At 47.3% G+C, this 19,049-nt stretch overlaps 3 protein-coding genes across 3 annotated transcripts; 1 reads left to right on the top strand and 2 right to left on the bottom strand.

Annotated features, from left to right (window-relative positions):
- Window positions 1-34: 34 nt before the first annotated feature.
- On the bottom strand, window positions 35-4,751 carry UNG (uracil DNA glycosylase). Its single transcript, XM_027652013.1, has 7 exons — window positions 4,570-4,751; window positions 3,787-3,987; window positions 3,609-3,704; window positions 3,071-3,168; window positions 2,576-2,664; window positions 1,830-2,008; window positions 35-1,327 (listed from the first exon to the last, which is right to left on the bottom strand). The coding sequence occupies exons 1-7, from the start codon at window positions 4,657-4,659 to the stop codon at window positions 1,187-1,189; spliced, it is 894 nt and encodes a 297-aa protein (XP_027507814.1). The 5' UTR covers window positions 4,660-4,751; the 3' UTR covers window positions 35-1,186.
- Window positions 4,752-4,839: 88 nt separating this feature from the next.
- Window positions 4,840-6,894, top strand: ALKBH2 (alkB homolog 2, alpha-ketoglutarate dependent dioxygenase). Its single transcript, XM_027652169.1, has 3 exons — window positions 4,840-5,111; window positions 5,780-5,978; window positions 6,120-6,894. The coding sequence occupies exons 1-3, from the start codon at window positions 4,904-4,906 to the stop codon at window positions 6,457-6,459; spliced, it is 747 nt and encodes a 248-aa protein (XP_027507970.1). The 5' UTR covers window positions 4,840-4,903; the 3' UTR covers window positions 6,460-6,894.
- Window positions 6,895-7,385: 491 nt separating this feature from the next.
- On the bottom strand, window positions 7,386-18,810 carry USP30 (ubiquitin specific peptidase 30). The gene is made up of 12 exons (XM_027652168.1): window positions 18,593-18,810; window positions 17,771-17,953; window positions 17,076-17,179; window positions 16,060-16,158; window positions 15,377-15,419; window positions 15,021-15,115; window positions 14,147-14,206; window positions 12,980-13,066; window positions 12,392-12,472; window positions 11,674-11,875; window positions 10,932-11,046; window positions 7,386-10,262 (listed from the first exon to the last, which is right to left on the bottom strand). The coding sequence occupies exons 1-12, from the start codon at window positions 18,690-18,692 to the stop codon at window positions 10,013-10,015; spliced, it is 1,419 nt and encodes a 472-aa protein (XP_027507969.1). The 5' UTR covers window positions 18,693-18,810; the 3' UTR covers window positions 7,386-10,012.
- Between the last annotated feature and the right edge of the window lie 239 nt (window positions 18,811-19,049).

Here is a 19,049-nt window from a genome sequence, read left to right as displayed (position 1 = left end):
CCTGTGTTGTTGTTCCTACCAATCTAACACCACATAAACAATGTCATTTTTATTTAAAAAAAACAAACAAACTGGGGGAAAAAAACAAGCAAACAAAATATACAGCAAGGCCATAGACAGTGTAAACTTCACTGTTGATAGTGTTACCTCAGAGCAAATACCAAAGGAAGGTTTACAGGGATACTCTATAAAAACTGATGTAATTTCCAAACAAAAAGGGCACTTCACTTCCTTTAAAAGGAACTACAAAGTCAAAGATGAGCTGGAAACCCAGGACTGTGAAGTCCATCACTTCATCCTGGAAGTCCCAATAGTTATTGCTAACAGTAGCTTGAAACTTTAATTTGCTTCTAAGGTGGCAAAACACAAAGTTCCCTCTAAGACTTTAAAATATCTGAAATAATTTGAAACTATCAGCCCATCAATTGGGAGATGCTGATGAACAAATCTTTGCTGCTGCCATCAGCAGGTACCCCCAGGTTCATGGTCAGCACAGCTCACCATCATCCAGGTGATCTACACACCAAGGAAGAACCTAAAAACTGATTTTCCTCTCTAAATGCCAAAAAAAACCTCAAGACCATGACCAGAGCCTTGGTCACAGCCTTCCCTTGGCTGCTGGGAGGATTTATCCCAAAATCTTTAGAGTATGGATACACCAAGTAACACTCCTGACAGTGTATTGTCTTTACAGCCCCAAGAGGCCATTTTTGTAACAAATCTGTAGAAAAAAGCCAAAAACCAAAAGCATCTTTCTTTTCCTCACAGGGAGTCAGCTCCAAACCCCCAAAGAGGAAACCTGGATCTGCCTGGGAGGCAAAGAGGCAGGAGGCAGCAGGGCATGTACAAAAGTTGAGCAGCTTCACCCGTAAGAAGTGACATCCCTTCACCAGAGCCTGAAAAAATATTCCCATTACAACAACCACAAAGTGATACAGAACTCTGGTGTTTGGGCATTTTTTTGCTCCAAATGAAGCTGAGACCTGCTCCAAGAGCAGACTTGCCTATCAAGGACTCCAACGTGCTCTTGAAAAATAAACATTTTAGAATATACATAAAATGAAAGTTTAGGCATTTGTTCATTGATCAACATCCAAAGAACAATTCTCAGGTCAGCAGAAGTTTTTGAGAAATGAGCCAACCCCTGACACAGGGGCTGCTCCCAATCCTGACACCCGGGAGGTGCTCAGAGTGCTTTCCAGTCGATGGGCTTCTTCCCATATTTCTTGAGGAATTCATTTGTCTTGGAGAAGTGTTGGCAGCCAAAAAACCCTCTGTTGACCGAGAGGGGCGAGGGATGAACCGTCTGCAGGACGTGGTGGCGCTTCTGCGAACGTTGGAGGAAACCGCCCGTTAGATTTGCATGTTTTTGGCTGCTCCTGCCCTGGGCAGATGTGATTTCCTGCCCCAGGCAGATGTGATTTCCCCTCCACTCCTCCTCCTGCACCACCCAAATGTGACTTCCCCTCTACACCTCCTCCAATACCAGCCTGACACCAAAGAACCAGCCATGAAGGCTGAGACTTCTGTCCCACTGAGCAGAGATGGACTGTGTAAAGCAGCAATGCCCCAGTCGTTTCCCAATAGCAAATTTCACACTGATTCATGAGCCTTTTCCTAGGAAAAACAGCTCTATCCCCAGTGGGACAGTTTGCTGACAACAGGAGGTTACACTTGCTCCAGTTTGCTTGCTCAATTCTGGAAAAGGCTAAGCTGGAGCAGAAGGGTCACTTAATTCACAGAATTCAGGCAGGCAAAATTCCCAGTCCTGTAAGGAAAGTGCCCTCTAGTGTCCACCAAACTGAGGGAAAATCAGGGAAAGGCTGTACCCTGTCGATGGAGCTGCCTTTCCTCTGGGCATAGGCTCCCCACAGCATGAACACGAGCCCGTTCAGGTTCTTGTTGAGCCAGGACACCACGACATCCGTGAACTGCTCCCAGCCCCGCTCCCTGTGGGATGTGGCCTGGTGAGCCCTCACAGTGAGCACAGAGTTGAGCAGCAGCACTCCTGGGAAATACACCACATGGACGGGGGGGAAACAAGAAATCAAGTGTTAATCCAGCCCTGGAATTGTCCAAGGCCAGGCTGGATGGAGGGCACCCTCAGCAAGGTGCTGATGACACTGAGCTGTGTTGTGGGGTCACATCCTGCAGGGAAGGGATGGATCCATAGGGACCTGGAAGACTGGAGAGGTGAGAAGATGGGGCTGGCACAGGGTTCCCAGAGAAGCTGTGACTGCCCCACCCATGGAAGTGTCCAAGGTCAGGCTGGACGGGGCTTGGAGCAACCTGGGATAGTGGAAGGTGTCCCTGCCCATGGCAGGGGTTGGGACGGGATGAGCTTTAAGGTCCCTCCAACCCAAACCATTCCAGGATTTTATAATTCTAACTGCTTTTTCCAGTTTCCCTTCAGAAACAAATTCAATTTTCATTCTAAGGGACCTGTCAAACAACAGTTACTCAGAACTGATTTTCTGTCCTACAAATGAATCATTTCCAGCCACAGGTCTGTTTTCTAGACTGGCTTTTTTTCCTGCTCCACAGTGACCAGATCATTGAGTGTCTCTGAGCTCACCTTGCTTGGCCCAGCCTGTCAGATCCCCATGGCCAGGATGAGTGAAGCCCTCGATGTCTGTAGAGAGCTCCCTGTAAATATTTTCTAAACTGCAAACAAAAAACACCATGATTTTTTTTTTACATTCACATTTAAAGACAAGACCAAGCAGCATCACTTATTGCTCTTACACCAGGCAAGAAGGTATTGATTTTAGTCTTATTATTTAAGATAATAAAGCAATTTGTAGAAGCAGGGCACTGAGGACTCCCTTTGTGTGTCTGGCTGGAATCTTAATGAGGTCTCAGCACAACTGGAAATGCAAACTTACATCCAGAATATCACCAAATTATACAGAATTACCCATATTTTGCAGTGATGTTTTTTTCCAGTCAATGCACAATTCAAATTTAAGTAATTGCACAACTCTTCACATCAATTTTCTGGCTCCCAGCTCTGAGCAACACAGAACTGCAAATAATTTGTGACCAAAAGGGATTTTGCTAATTGTCCTACCTGGGGGGAGGTGGAACAGGCTTCTGGACACTGAAGCAGAGCCCATGAGCTTGGTTAGGGCCATGGTATGGATCTTGTCCCAAAATTACAACCTTCACCTGAAAACAGACCTTGGTTAGCACTGAATTGAAATCAGCTTTATTCCCAAAAGAGTAGGAAAAAAAAGGTGTCTTTATGGTGTCTTCTTTTAATTATAGTTCACTACAGATCAATTAAAAGAACACAGGATGTACGAGATCCAAAAACTATGAAGTAGATAAAGCTGGAAAGACTAGAAAAAGATCAAAAGTGCAGTTATGTGTTCAAAGGAAATTCTGTGGCCTGTGTGGGTAATAAAACAATAAAACCCTGTTATGGTATCAGAGATGAAAGGGAAGGCAGAATTTACGAGTTAGGTGAGACAAACAACAACATCCACATCCCGTGGGACTGAAGTTTAAGGGATAAAACACTAAACTAATGTGCTTGGGCACCCAACCTGCATTTTCATGGTGAGAGACCCCGAATCCCCCTCCCCAGCCCCTGCAGCTCCACTCACATCCCAGATGTCGCACATCTGCGTCCAGGTGAAGACCTGCTCGGGGGGCGGATAGACCGTGTAGCGCTTCCTCTCCTCGGCCACGAACGCCATGAGCTGGGGGGGCAAAGGACGGCTCAGCGGGGGCCGAGGGGGCGCAGCGCCCGCTCGGGGAGGGGCACGGGGGCCGCTCACTCACCTCCACGAAGTATGGCTTGGAGAACTCCCCGGCCAGCTGCCGCCGCCAGCTGTCCGCGAAGCCCGGCGGCACGTTCCGCTGCGCCAGCAGCTGCCGCGCCGCCTCCTTGTTCCTGCGGATGCGCTCCCGCTGCTCCTCGCTCAGCGACGGCGCCGCGCCCGCCTCGTCTCCCGACGCCTTCGCCTTCTTGGCGGCGCTCACCTGGAAGCAGCGGGCAGGGAGGAGGGGGAAGATGCGGGAGAGCAGCGGGCGCGGCCGGAGCCGCGGAACCAGCACGGCCATGGCTGGGCAAGCCCCGCCCCGGGGCGGCCCCTCCGCACGCGGCGCGCTCGCGGCAAAACACCGAGCGCGCCCCCATTGGCCGCCGAGCCGCGCGCGCCCCGCCCACAGGCGCGAGACAAAAACTCCCACTCGCTATTGGCCAGCGGAAAAGCGCCCTCTCCTTTCTATTGGCTCGCCTCGGCGGGCAGAGAGGTTTTCTACCCAGCAATCGTGACGACAGCGCGCCTCTCACCGCCCATTGGGCGGCGGCGGAGCGTGGCCGCTTGACTGGCAGCTCAGTCGCGCGTGCAGCCGCGCGGGAATTTGGAAGTGCTGTTTACTCCCCACATCCCTCCTCACATTCTCCCGCCAGAACCCCCCCAGATATAAACACGCGCGCGCACACACACACACACACACACACACATATATACTGCCAGACACGCATACGCCGCTGCCAGACCCCTATCCCTTCTCCCCCCTCTCCAGACCCCCCGGTTCCCTCAGCCCCCCGTTCGCTACCTCAGCATCTCCTCCCGGCTCCGGGGAGCGGCCGCGTTTCTTGGGCGGCGCGGGGCTGAAGAAGCAGTGCAGCGTCCTCTGGCCGATCATGGCAGCGGCGGAGCGAGACAGGGAGGGAGGCAGCGAATGAATGACTGAGTGAGGGGCGGCAGCGGCGGCTCCAGCGGGGGGGGGCGGGACGGCGGTTTGGCGCCAAAACAGCGCGCGTGCGCTGGGGGGCGGGGCCGGCCGGGGCAGGGGGCGGGGCCGGCCGGGGCAGGGGGCGGGGCCATTCGCGGCCCGCGGGTCCTGTTTCCCCCATCCCTCCCTCGGGACGTCGTTCCCGGTTCCGCCCATGGATGGGTTCGTGGTTAAGGTGCCCCGCGGGCAGGCGGGGGGCGGTGGCGGGCAGGGGCGGCGGCCCGAGGAGGCCAGGCCGGGCCGGCCCCCCCCGCGGCAGATCCGCGCCGAGGGGCTGCGCTGTGACTATCGCATCCTCTTCCCCAAGGCCGAGGCCGACGAGATCTTCCAGCAGCTGGAGGAGGAGGTGCAGTATTTCGAAGGTAACCTCCGGAGGCTCCGTCCCTGGGAATGTTCGCAGTGAGCCTGGACAGTGTTCTGGGAGACCTGAGGGTGGCCTGAATGAGCTCCAGTGCTCCTTTCCAACCTGAGTCCTTCTGTGTCCCCCCACACGTCCCCCCACCCTGCCCAGGGAAGCATTTCCTGGCCCAGCCCAGCCAAGGTGAGTCCCAGAGCGATCCCAGGGCCTGGGCACAGCTGGGGAGGGTTCTGCAGGCACCTGGTGTTGGCACAATCTGGCCCTGAGAAGCCGAGAATGCAGGTGTGACCCTGCAGGGTTGGATTTGCTCCTCTGGAACTGTTTGTCAAGTGGTTTCAGTGATGTTTTAAGAGAACAGGGATAAGCCTGCTGTAGTGGCTGGAGTTTGTTGGAAGAGGCAATTTATGAAATATGTCCTGTTACATTAATTCAATGGCAGAATGTGATGGGGATGTTGGTTCTGTTTATCCCATTTAAGGGGGATAAAAAGGCAGTGTCCACCTTTGTCGGGACAGAAACACAGGGAACAGGGATGACACCTTGTGGGTTATCATAAACATCCTCATTGTCTGGAGATTCCCAGAAGCTGCAGATCCAGGAGAATGTAGGACTGTGCAGAGGTAACGCAGACTTGGGTTTGGTTTTGATCCTCCTCGTTTCTTGTTTGAACAGATGACCTGACAAAATTGCACATATTTGGCACGTGGCACAACATCCCAAGGAAGTTGGTGACATACGGAGACCCTGAGTTGTCCTACACTTACTCAGGTGTGACCTTCCATCCCAAGCCATGGATCCCAGTCCTGAACCGCATCCGGGAGCGAATCACTCTGGTCACAGGACACACCTTTAACTTTGTCCTCATCAACAGGTACAGCTGGTTCCCACTTGCATCAAGCAGCTTGTGGTTCAAATGAAATGAAAAAAGCTTGTGCAGCACCTGGCAGACGGCTGAGGGGTTGACATTCACTTAACTGGGTTGGTGGAACTAATGAATGTGCTCTGTGCACAGGTACAAAGACGGCCTGGACCACATCGGGGAGCACCGAGACGATGAGAGCGAGCTGGTTCCCCGCAGTCCCATTGCATCCGTGTCCTTTGGAGCGTGCAGGGATTTCATCTTCCGGCACAGGGATTGCAGGAGGAAGGGGGTGAAACGGGGCCTGGAGCGGATCAAGCTGGAGCTGGCCCACGGCAGCCTCCTCATGATGAACCACCCCACCAACGTGTACTGGTACCACAGCCTGCCCCCCAGGAGGAGGGTCATCACCCCCAGGGTCAACCTCACCTTCAGGAAAGTCATGGTTGGGGACAGAAAGAGAAATCTCCACCCATCAGGGACTTCTGACTGAAAACAGAAGCTTTAGTTCCTGATGGACCTGTTGGTTCCTCGTTCAAACACTGGCTGTTGTGATCCAAGGGACTGGATGAGCAAACTGAACTGAGAGAGACAGTGGCCTTGGTAATTGCTAATAAAGCCTGTGACCACTGATCTCGATGCCAAGATAGCTTTCCCTCTGTGAAATGCTGCTGATAAATATTTTTGGTAAATAATACCTTTGTTTTGCTCAGGAAGATGTTTTTTCTCAGCTGATCTTAATCTAATTAGCGCTCCTAAAAAATCAAAATACTCCATAGCCTCGAGTTACAGTTTACAAACACTATAAAGCACAAGCTGTAATCATTTAAAGCTGATACTCTTTAGCGGGTGACACTCTCCTGTATTCTCTCTCAATGAGCTTTAGATTGTTTGGTTTTTTATTTAAATAAAGTACAAATAAGACTGACATGGAGGAGTGCTGAGGTGTGAGCACAGTGAGTGCAGTGTGGCTGGCTGAGTGTTTCAGTCACTGTGACTCTTGTCTGCTTGAATTCCTCTGCTGCTGGAGGGTCTTCCTTGTGCTCAGGGAAGCACAAGGGTCTCCTTCCTCAGGTCCTTTGTACCAAAACCAGGCAGCAAAAAATGACCTTTTGGGGAAGAACTGGGCTGGACCATTTCCATGGATCTAAATAATTATTTCCTAGGGAGCCCATCCTGACTCCCTGAAAACCATCCCTTCCATGCTCATAGGGAAGCTGCTGGAATGAGGGAAGTCTGTCCAGGCAGCAACAGGTCTTGAGGAATCGAGTAATGGTAAGTTCTGAGTGAGAATGGAAACCAAACCCTGTGTTAACTCTGGAATTAGGGGTGGGCTCTGGCCTTCAGTGGTGGCTCCATTATGTTTCAAGACATTCCCACACATAATTTTTATTTCAATTCCCACACAGGTGATTTTTTTAATAAGTTTGGTTTTTTATTGCTACTGTACAGTTACAAAAATACCCTGAAGTGAAAACGCAACTTCAAACAGCAGTGCAGTGGTTTGACCAGAATATACATTTTTAAATAACACACAAAATGAGACAAGGATAACCCAAACACATAGATGGCATCTTGGAGGTCTTAATTTTTTTTTACATTTTATTAACAACAACTCCACCATGGCAGCTTGTGACAAGTAACAGCATTTGAGCCTCGTGCCTCCACAGAGCCCTGTGACCTCAAAGGGAAGGGTTGGCTCACAAACACCTTCACAGAGTCCTGTGAGCTCCAAATGTGAGGGCTGGCTGGAAAACACAGATCCCAGTGCCCTCCAAGGGGAGGGTTGGCTCACAAACCCCTGCCCAGGTCTGATGCTCACAGTGGGCTGTGGGAGGATCTTGCACAGCTCAGGACTAGGACTGAGGTGCTGATATTTGCTCCATCCCCTCCTTCCTAACAGAGAAAGCTGGATCAAATGCTGACTACTCATCCCTCCCCTTGATAGCCCTTGAGGGAGCTTCCAGAGTCAACTCACAGCCAAGGCAAATGCAGCTCTTTGCAAGAGAAAATACATGGGACTGTGCAGTAAGAAGTGACTTTATGTCCTTGTCCTGACAAATTCAAGACACGGCCCACACTGTGCGTATCCTCTGCCCCACCTCCAGCTTGACTGTGTTCTAAACCAAATGTCTGCTCAGCTGGACTCCAAAATGCAGATAAAACCTCTAAACAGAGTGTTGAGAATGGATATTGCAGGGTACACGCTGCTGGCACTGGAAATGGTTGGAGTTCTGAGGTACAATGGTTGATCTGCTGGAGGGACAGGTTTTGTGTGATGGTTTTAGGTGATCCCCTGCACTGCTTCACAGAGCTCCTGCTGCACCCCAGTGCTTCCAGTATGGAGGGCTGGCTCCTTCTCCAGCTCTCTCAGCTCTCACTTCAGTGGCCAGGGCATTTTTTTGGCATTTTGCATCCTTCAAGATTATTTTTGTTTGCTTTCTTGTTGTTTTTCTATAACTTAAAACAGGTTAAAACCAAGCTACTCTAGCCTAGCACAGCCAGGGAGACGTCCCAGGAACTAGTACAGCAGTGGATTTATCACTATTTATGTACTATGAGCATTACCTGGAACAGGAATTGTGCTCCATACTCTGGAATGATGAGTTGTGTAAATAGTTTTGCATATCCATCCATTACCACTCCTGCTTTGGCTGGTTTGGAGCCTCCTATGAGGAACTCCAAACACCTCCGAGCTTTGGGCAGCAATATGAACACATGAGGTACAAAGTTGCCCTAAAAAGCTATTAAGACAGTTGTTATTTGAAAACTTAAGCTGCTGTTTCACACTGAAAAAGCTTTGATGAGTGGTTTTCTCCTCCAAGCTTACAAGGATAGAAAAGAGTTAAAAATAACCTACATACTTTATTCCTGGTGATTGACAAGCAGGAGAATTTTAAAGGAGAATTTTTGCTGCTTCTCCTTCCTTGCTTTGTTTGGGATTTTATTTTTTTTGCACATCAGTCTAGAGCAGCAGAATTCACCTTACTTCTATTTACAGGCCAGCCTGGAGCTGGTGCAGTGACACCAGTGTTCCCAGACTGGCTTCACAAGATCAGTAAGTGCCTACCAGTGCTGATCCTATTGTTGATATTCCACTTAACAAAGACAAGGGCTCAGCTCAGCTCCCACTCCCAGCCAGTCCAAGCCCAGTCCAGTGGTGGGAAATGGCAGTTTCCAGCACTAAAATGGGAAGGGCAAGTCTAGAACACTTCCAGCAGCTTGGAAATCACAGCATTAAAATTGTAGTCGATGCTACAAGCAATGGTATTCAACAGTGCTGAAGGAAATGACAATACTGATCACTAGCAACCACATCTGTGTGCTGATTCCAGCTATATTCCAAAGGGAGGGAGCAATAAATTAAGTTTTCAGCTCTTAATAGAGAAAAAAAATTACCTCCTGGGAAAAGGAAACTGCCCTTTGAATCAGCAGATTCTATGATGTATAAATAACTAAAGCAGTGAGGAAAATTATGTGAATGGGGAAAATTTTGGATTGTGGCTGTTTGTGGAGATGCCTGACTTGATAGATTGATTAGCTGGGATATCAAGGGAAATCTGATTCCACTAGTTCATCCCATGGTGGTGGGGCATTCCTGGGACACACTGGACATGCAGTGGGCTCAGACAGTGGCAATGCAGCTGTTCAAGGAAGCTCAAGGCACTTGGTTTCTTAGATCATTGCCTTTGCCAACAGCAGCTTCCCACCAACCCCTCCCAGGGCTCCCCCTTCCGGAACACCTGCAGTGAAATGTGGAGGACTGAGCATCTCCCTTGGAAAACTGCCATGTCAGGACATGGGACACAGCCTTGGGAAGCCTGAGATGACAAGAATCACCGACACAACAAACGCTTCTCTAACACACACACACACTTCGGGGCCGCACGGCTTCGGGCGGCGACTTTTGGTACAAAATACAACTCCCGGGGAAGGGGAACCTCGGATGGGGGGGGGGGGGGGGGTTTGCAGAGCAGGTGCCACGTGGAGCTGGGAGGAGTTTGAGCGAGTTGCAGTCCCGCCTTTGGGCAGCCGCTGTCCCGCGGTCACTCCTCGGGGCCGCGCTGCGGGGCACGGCCGTGGACGCGCTCGTAGAACAGCAGGTACGCGCTGGCCGCCAGCACCTCCTGCAGGCTGGCCCGGCGCACGGAGTCATCCGACACCCAGAGCCACTGCCCGGGCACCGCCAGGGCCCCCCGCGGGCTCGGCGAGCGCCGGTAGGTCACGAAGTGCCCCGAGTGCATGTCCCCGTGGTGCACCACCACCGCCATCAGCCGGTACAGGTACAGCGGGGCGCTGCGGGAAAACAGCGTCAGCACGGGGAAAACACACACCGCGGCACCCCCTAACTGCTTCTGGAACAGAGATGTGGCTCCCCGGGTGGACTTCCAGCACAAGTTGTGGCTGCCCCACCCGTGGAAATGTTCAAGGACAGGGCTTGGAGAAACCTGGGCTAGTGGGAGGTGTCCCTGTGCAAGGCAAGGGGTGGGACTAAATGAGCTTTAAGGTCCCTTCCCACCCAAACGATTCTGGGATTCTGTAAAAAAGGATTATCAGGAGGAGCCTCAAGGGTGATTTACCAAGCAGACCCATGGCAGGTGCAGCTGAAATCAAGCTCGTTAAATACAGTGCTTGAAAGAAATGTATGAGAGATCCCAAGCTTGTTAAATGTTTGAAGGAAATCTATAAGGGATCTCAAGCTTGTTAATGTTTGAAGGAAATCTATAAGGGATCCCAAGCTTGTTGAATGTTTGAAAGAAATCTAGAAAAGATCTCCAGCTTGTTAAATGTTTGAAAGAAATCTCTAAGAGATCTATAGGAGAGAAAAGAACTACTACAATCAGCCAAGAGACAAGGGCAGGAGCTGGGACTGATGTTAAATTCTGTGCCTGTGCAGCCTCATGACAAAGACAGACTAAAGGAAGGCAATTTGAAGGACAGACAGGGTACAAATCTCTAACTTACCTGCACTCAGGGAATGCAGCAAGTGGAAAAGTTCCTGGGGACATTAAAAACGAGGAGGAGGAGGAGGAGGCACCATTCATGAAGAGTGGTTTGGTACCAGGGGTTTGTTCTGCTTCTGCCAGAGGAAGAAGAAAGTCAGTGATTTAACTTAAATGCTACTGTTATATTGCTAATAACAGCACTTACATTACTGTATTTTACTTATTTTAATTCTTCACACATCACACTCCTTTCCAGATCCAGAGGACTGCAATATCCAAGCACAGCAGTGATTGTTTTTACATGACAAATATAAAAATTACCACATTTAAAAAATCCCAACTGAATGGATTACTGAGCTGCCTAAAGGACAGCCCTACTACAGCTGGATTTTACAACTGTTTTTCCAGAATTCACCATTCCCAGCATTCCTTCTCTGCTTGTCCTGGGGCCTTAGAACAGACCACTAACAAGAAAAATCCAGGCACATTCCAAATTCGACATTCCTTCATCCTCTGAACATAAAACATGTGAGTTCTCTGCTATCTTTTATAATGTTTTCTGATTTTTTTAATATTTAGTAGGATAAAATTTAATTATCAAAACTGAACTGTAGATTTGGAACAGTGGGTGGGAAAGGGATTTCTCCTTGCCCTCTTTGCACACATCCAGGATAAGATGCTGCTCTTGTGTTCATTCTGCACATCAGAATGTTTTCTCAGTGAAATGCAGAAATACTTGATATATTTTACTGGCAGAGTACCTGGAGATTTCACTGCTGTCCCATCCTTTGTTCCAGGGGTCTCCTCTGGGTTTTTGTGGCTGGATTTTTGCACAGGAACTCGGTATTTGTAGATGTCCATGACCAGGAACTCATTGAACTGGACGTGTTCGTGTCGCTTCAGGGGAGTGCCTTGGTTTGACCAGCTCAGCCTTTGCAGGTGGATACACAAACACTGGGGCAGCTTCAGGAACATCCCACAGGAAAGGATGATCAGAACACATTTTAAATGCAAACAAACAGGTGGGAAGTCCCGGGGACAAGGAAATGCATCCCTGAGCTGTTCCCTTGTCTCTGTGTGGGCTCAGTGGCAACAGCGTCCCCAAGACATGGCAATAGTTCAGACCCTTGAGAGATTCCTGGGATGGGGTAATCCTCAATAACTAATGGATTGCACAGGGGAAAAAGGTCAAGTAGTTATGAATAGATGAAATCAAGAATTAACGCAAGCCATGACCCAGCCAAACTCACATTTAAGTGTTTTGCTGAATAACAGTAGAATATTCACATTCTTTAGAGTTTGATGTTTGGCTGAACTGATGCCTCAATGCCCACAAATATCTGCCAAATGAGTTTACTTTTAAAAGTAAAACATTACAATGGTCTAATAGCAAGAAATGGACATGAAGCAACACATGAAAGAAAGAAGTTACTGTATAACAGGATTTAGAAGGAGGTTTGGAGGGTTAGTTTGCCTTACCTTTCCTAACTTTAATTGCTTTACAAATGTTGTTCTCTGGTTTTCTATGCTCTGTCCATTTAGAATTCCTTCTGCCTGGATCTGAAATCAGAAGGGAAATAAAATAAGGCCATTTGGTTACTGCTGTGTCCAATTCTACATCATAGTGCAGGTCTGCAAATTGTCTGTCTAGAACTGGGCTCAGGGCATTAACTACACCTAGGAATTTCTTCAGAATTCCTGGCCTATCCCTAAAGGATCAGAATTCCAAACCAAAATCAAGTAGAAACATTTCCAGAACAAACCCCACCTCCAGCTGATGTTTCTGTTTGTGTTCAAACAATACCAGAACAAATAAATATCCCAAATACTATCTAAATAATACCTGGCAACTACAGAATAAAATATTTTTAAGTTTTGTAATAGTAGTAATAAATAAAGCCTCAAAATATTCCCTGAGATAAGAACTCCATGTTAACTATTTGAAATCCCAGGCAGGTCAGAGTCTTTCCTTGAGTCATGAAGGAAAAGGAGTGGAAAACTGAAGGCAGAATTGTGTCAGCAGGGTTAAAACTGAGTTCAAAGGTTGTAGAAATTCCAACGACCTACTTTAGTGCAGTTGTCACACACAACATCCTTCACAGACTCGGAGGAGATGAAGTGATGGAGGCAGTGATCCAGTGTCATGGGACGGCCCTGAGTGCCAAGAAAACCCAAAGTTACTTGCAGGAATTTCAGGCACTGAATTTTGGGAAAGGATTTTCAATAATTTTTACCAGAGAAACTACAGAATTGCACAGTTATTTCTTGAAAAAAATGCCTAAATGGCTCTGAATGTAGCAGATGGATAATGTAATTGTGGGGATCCTTCCTCAGCCTGGATTAAACATGGAAAACATGGAAGCCTGTTTTCCTGGCTTCCATGGAAGCCTGTAAGAACAGCTGTGACTCCTTGTGTGACTCCTTCACTGGGGTTTTAAATCACAGATTCCTCTCCTATTTTTCTCTAGTTCCAGCATTTCAGGGGTCACTTTGTGCTCTCTGAGCCTCTACACAGGAGAAATACAGCTTTTAATTGCATTTAGGCTTCCTTCCTGTCCCACCCCACTGCCAGGGGTGAAGGGCATCATCTTCAATGATGGTATAAACCAAAATCCAAATAGCACAACATGTGTCCAAATCCCAATCCTGGCTGTCCAGGAGTGCACTCTGCAGGCAGGAATCAGAACTTCCACGACTGCAAGTAGTTGCTCCCTGTCTGGGAAGACAAACCACTACCAGAAATGAAATAACAAAGTGTTAAAATCCAAAAATATCCTGCACGTTTTGCCCCCCCAAAATCTGCAGTGTTTTGGCACTCGAAGTTTATCAGAGCCAAAAAGAAATGGAAACAATTCCCAGTTGAAATCACTGGATGGAAAAGCCCGTGTGGGGTAAGGTGTGAACTGGGAGAGCAGCTGCAGGGCACCTTCCCACAGTGGGGAGCAGCCCTTGGGATGTGATCAAATCCAAGGAAGGACAAATCCTTCACCAGGAGAAACAGAAAACCCTCCTGGTGTCCCTGTGTTTGTTGTTGTACTCATTGATGATTTGCACCAACACATCAGTGAGAAGGTCCTGCAGTAGCACCACAGGATTATAAAAGGGCAGGAAAAGAAACTCCTGAAAGTAGCTCTAAATTTACTCTGAGGCTGCAGCACCTGAGAAAGGCACTAGAGAACAGAAAGCCACAATTCCAAGGGGACAGGCTGGATCCTGGAGCAGGGGGATACGTACCCACACAGCTGCTGGAATGCTCAGGGACAGGCTGTCGAAGGTGTCGAACCTCACAGGGCTCTGCAAGAGAACATTCCACATATCCAGGGAGCCAGAACTCAGGTCAGGCCAGAAAAAAACCCCAACCAATCTCTCAAAGGATGAACATCTGCCCTGTGCTGTTCACAATTCCCTGGTGGAATGGGATCCAAACCCCCCATTTCCCAAGCACAGCACCAGGAACACCAGGCCTAAGGCACTACTGGGCCTCTTCCCGCTCCTTTAAATTTTTTGCAAGGTTTAGAGAAGGAAAAGGACAAATGAACTCCTACAGTTTGAACTATAAATGAGATTTGTTTTCTGTATTTCTTTTCTTTATCCAGGTTATCTCCATCTCCTCATTCCAGATAACTGGACTGAAAATTAATTCCCCTTTGCAATCTTAATAGTTGTTGAATGAACAGTGAGTCCTAAACCACTACCAATGGGAGTGGATTGTCAGGTAATATTATTAATTATGAATTATTAATTAAATTATATAAGATAACAGCTATTATTCTGTTTGATGAGATAGTTTTTATCCCCACAAAATGGATCACACTTCATTTCCTTCAGTATATTTAGTGACAAATAGTGATAAATTCTCATTCCTCACCAACAACACAATAAACAGCTGAAAACTTAAGTCCCTTTTCATACATATATAAAAATATATATTATAAAAACATATATATAAAATATTAGATATTTTCACACGCACACATTTTATACATGTGCATGTATATATATATATATATTTATATATATTTATTCCTTCAATTATTTTAGACAGATAGATAGAAACTGAATGAATAAATAAATAAATATATATATATCAAACCAGCTGGTTTTGTACCTGGTGCTCACAGTGTTTGCAAACCATGTTGCTGGTCAGCCTCCCATGGAAAGGATGCTGAGATTTCCAGTGGTTTGACACAGGGGGAAGAGATCCTGCAACACAAAGTTGCAATTACCCTTTTATTTTCCATACATCCGTGTTCATCAGTCTAATTCCACATTTTTGCCCCACAGTAACAAAATTAACTGCTCCAAAGCATGTTCTGGCCTGCTGCTAATAATTAATGGGGGTTTATTTATATTTCTGAGGTGTATTTCAGCCCCATACAGACAAAGAACAATTAATATTATTCCCTTAATAAACTCAGCAACTCCCCTATGAATATTCATATTCCAGAATAGATAAAATCCTACCTCTTGTTCTGCAGCTTATTTGCTTTGGGGTTGTTTCTGATTGCTACAGAGGAAGATAAAAAGATTTCATTAACCTTAGAAACAATTAAATGTGTTTCTATTTCATCCCTAATTGGCTTTTCTGGCATTAGAACAACTGTGGGAGTTTTAGTGGCTCTTTTTATTTGAAGAACAAAAAAACCTGGCACAAAACAAGTTTATAATTTACACTGTTAATAAAATGAATAATTAATCTACAGAATTCTATGCCTCAGAGCACTAAAATATGAGATTTTATATATCTTTGTATATATTTTAGGCAAAAAGAGATAGAAACTTTCCATCAAGTTTATCACTGAACTGGAGGATAAATTTTACCTCCATAAATGTCCATTTTGCAGTTTTCAAGCCTTTTTCATTATAAGAGTAACTGCTGAGACGGACTCCTGCTCTGTGCTGGTATTTAAATCCCTACATTTAGTGGATTTAGGGATGCAAAACCCTCAGGAAAGTGGGATCAGTGTAAATTCAAAGACATTTTCTTTAAATTCTTTAAATTGCCTGACATACGCATTAATTTCTATCAAAGAGCAGCTTTGTGAACATAATAAAAATATCCTGAGCTTCTGAACAGACACTTGGCACAGTTGGGAATCCAGGTAGATTCCAGGAACTGCTCCTGCTGATGGAATGAAAGGAGTCACCTCCAGGGCCTGCACATCAAACAGGTGGGTCACCCGGGGCTGCCGGTCCCGTTCATCCTCCAGGGAAGAGGTCAGGACATGGAACAGCTCATGGGCATCCTGGGAATACAGTGAGAACCAAAACACTTCAGAACACACCCCAGGAGGGCTGAAATACCCTGAGAAATCAGGGAGAAATCACAGCTCAGAGCCCACCTTATGTATTTATTAATGTAATATAAATATATAAATATATAATAAATATTGTTAAATAATGTTGTATAATATAAATATATATAATACCATTTAATAATAGTATATAAACAAATAATAATAGTATATAAATAAATAATAATAGTATATAAATAAATATATAAATATATAAAATATATTAATTACACCCATTGTGCACCTGTTGTGCCAAAAATCTCTGTAACAGCACAGAGTATTAAAGATATTCTGGGCCATATAAACTCACAAGAAACTAAAACACTTGGAGGAAAAGTAAAAAATAATTTAAGCTCAAATTCTTGTTTTCCTTGAATTCAATAAAAGCTTAATTGGAATCTATCCTTGGAAATACAGAATGTATTTTATGAGTGAGATATTGATGGAGTTCATTGACCAACTGTACCCAGGGCTGGAAACGCTGACAAAGAATAGAAATCCTGGAAAGGTTAGAAATCTTGGATGGTACAAATAAGAAAATTGGAAAATGTGAGTGGAGTCCATCCCTGGAAGCAAAGCACAGATCCATCAGCCATAGGGAAGGTAGGGCTGGATCTCTGCTGGTTTAATCTGGTTTAATATTCCTGTCTCTGCTGTTCCAAGTCTGAAGGTAATCCTGAGGTCTGGAAGCAGGCAGGCTTTCCATGAGGAATATCCCAGCAAACTGAAAATGCCATCCCTCAATCCTGTGGTTGTTTCCCATCCCTTTTTAAAGCAGGACTCAGCTCTGACACCGAGGGCAGCTGGTCCCAGAGCTCCAGGTCCATTATCCCTGGTCAGGGGTAAGACCAGGAATGTTCCTGACTCACCTGCTCTTCAAAGGAGGAGATCTGCCACCTGTTCATCCTGAGCACTTCCAGCAGGCAGCTGGCATCCAGGACATCATCCTCTGTCACCTCCTGGCAGGACAGAGCTGGGGACAGGGCATGGAGAGATGTCAGGGGAGCCAGAAACGGGGGGAAATCGCTATTTCACAGCTCACAAACCCCAAGTTAAAGCTCCCTCATCCCCACAGCAGCTCAATGCACATCTTAACTGGCACCATTTTAGTAGGAACATCTCAAGACAGAACTTCCAAGGGATTTCCTTTAAACCAAACCCCTGTGAGAGAAGCCAGGGAGAGCCAATGGGTCATTTTGAAGATGTGTCTGAGATGAATTTAGCACAGGGACAAGTCTGAAATGAGTCACCCAGAGCTCAGAGGCTTTAATATTCTTATCCAAAATCATCCAAAGTATCTCATTTAATAGTCCAGATTTTTTGGAAAATTTAAATCTTGGGAAAAAATGCTTAAATTCTTTGCTAAGGATTTCTTTTTTTATAGAATTCTGCCCCTCCGTGAAAGGTGGTTGAGCTTGGCCAAGGGGTTCAAAATTACAGAGGGAAATTAAACAGGGAATAAAACCACAAGAACTTCTTTCTTTGGGAAAAAAGGCTAAAAATTATAATGTTTATGGTAAATATTTTATTCTTAGTTTACCACAAGAAGAAAACATTCCAGTACCTCTGAGGAGCTGCAGTAAAGTGACTGAAAGGTGTTGGTGCTCCTGAGACTTGCTCTGCTCTGTCCTATACTGGGCTGTGAACTCCTCCAGCCACCTGATGAAGGAGGGGCAGGAGGACAAGCCCTGGAGCAGGGAGTTCATGAAACACGTGTTTCCCAGGTTCAGGAGGCCTGGGACAAGCCCTGCAAAGAGAAGTGTGAGCGGTTACACCATAAAGTCTGGGAAAAACATACCATCTGTCAGTAGGAATGTTGTGTTAGGTGCTATAATTGTGTGAAAATTAAATTATTTCAGTCTTATTTGTTATCTCATAGAATCCCAGACTGGTTTGGGTTGGAAGGGACTTAAAGATAATCCTGTCCCACCCCCTGCCACAGGCAGGGACACCTTCCATGAGACTAGGTTGCTCCAGCCTGGCCTTGGACACTTCCAGGGATGGGGCAGCCACAGCTTCTCTGGACAACCTGTGCCAGGGCCCCACCACCCTCACAGGGAAGGATGTCTTCCCAATATCCCATCTGGAGATTTTTAAAAAGAGACTGGATGTGGCACTTAGTGCCATGGTCTAGTAAACCGCAGTGGTAGTGGATCAAGGGTTGAACTCGATGATCTCGAAGGTCCCTTCCAACCCAGCTGATTCTATGATTCTATAACCCTGCCCTCTGGCAGTGGAAAATAGAAACAGGTGCCGTGCCGAGGTGTAGAAGACAGAAGCACACGGGTTGAGCGACTCAGCAGCCCCATTCCCAGTCCCCCCATTCCCAGTGCCGCCCCCTCCCCCCCTGCCCCATTCCCTGTCCCCCCATTCCCATTCCCGGTACCTCTCCGGCGCCGTCTCCTGCCGCCCATGGGCCCCCACAGCACGTACAGCCCCGCCGCCAGCGCCGCCGCCGCGCCCCCCACGACACCCCAGTGCCGCATCACCCTGTGCCTGGAAACGGGAACGCGGACATGGGAACGGGCACGGCCACGGGCCGGCCGGGGAGGGGAACAGGGGAAGGGCAGAGGGAGAAAGCGACAAGGGAGAAAAGGGAAGGGGGAAAGGGAGAAGAGAAGAAGGTAAGGGGAAAGGAAAGGGGAGAAAGGGAAGCTGGGGAAAGGAAGGAGAGAAAGGGAAGGGAGAAAGGGAAGGGGGAGAAGGAAAGGGGAGAGGAAGGGCAGAAGGGAAGGGGAGAAGGGAATAGGGGAAATGGAAGAGAAAAGGGAAAGGGAGAAGCGAAGGGAAAAAGGGAACGGCTCGGCCGAGAGCTCGCCCCGACCACCCCAACCCCCCCCGGC

Source organism: Corapipo altera, unplaced genomic scaffold (genome assembly GCF_003945725.1).
Source record: "Corapipo altera isolate COAL_440 unplaced genomic scaffold, ASM394572v1 67, whole genome shotgun sequence".
Taxonomy (NCBI): Eukaryota; Metazoa; Chordata; class Aves; order Passeriformes; family Pipridae; genus Corapipo; species Corapipo altera.
This window is presented reverse-complemented; position numbering and strand designations above follow the sequence as displayed.

What these genes read in the sequence shown, in the direction of transcription:
- USP30 (XM_027652168.1), bottom strand. Translation starts at nt 18,692, where the DNA reads ATGCGGCACTGGGGTGTCGTGGGGGGCGCGGCGGCGGCGCTGGCGGCG. An exon ending in TCTCCTCCTTTGAAGAGCAG is followed by an intron (nt 16,159 to 17,075) that starts GTGAGTCAGGAA and finishes CTGTATTCCCAG; the next exon opens with GATGCCCATGAGCTGTTCCA. An exon ending in TGTGTGACAACTGCACTAAA is followed by an intron (nt 12,473 to 12,979) that starts GTAGGTCGTTGG and finishes TTCTGATTTCAG; the next exon opens with ATCCAGGCAGAAGGAATTCT.
- UNG (XM_027652013.1), bottom strand. Translation starts at nt 4,659, where the DNA reads ATGATCGGCCAGAGGACGCTGCACTGCTTCTTCAGCCCCGCGCCGCCC. An exon ending in GACAGGCTGGGCCAAGCAAG is followed by an intron (nt 2,009 to 2,575) that starts GTGAGCTCAGAG and finishes TGTATTTCCCAG; the next exon opens with GAGTGCTGCTGCTCAACTCT. An exon ending in AAGGCAGCTCCATCGACAGG is followed by an intron (nt 1,328 to 1,829) that starts GTACAGCCTTTC and finishes CAACGTTCGCAG; the next exon opens with AAGCGCCACCACGTCCTGCA.
- ALKBH2 (XM_027652169.1), top strand. Translation starts at nt 4,904, where the DNA reads ATGGATGGGTTCGTGGTTAAGGTGCCCCGCGGGCAGGCGGGGGGCGGT. An exon ending in GGAGGTGCAGTATTTCGAAG is followed by an intron (nt 5,112 to 5,779) that starts GTAACCTCCGGA and finishes TTGTTTGAACAG; the next exon opens with ATGACCTGACAAAATTGCAC. An exon ending in AACTTTGTCCTCATCAACAG is followed by an intron (nt 5,979 to 6,119) that starts GTACAGCTGGTT and finishes CTCTGTGCACAG; the next exon opens with GTACAAAGACGGCCTGGACC.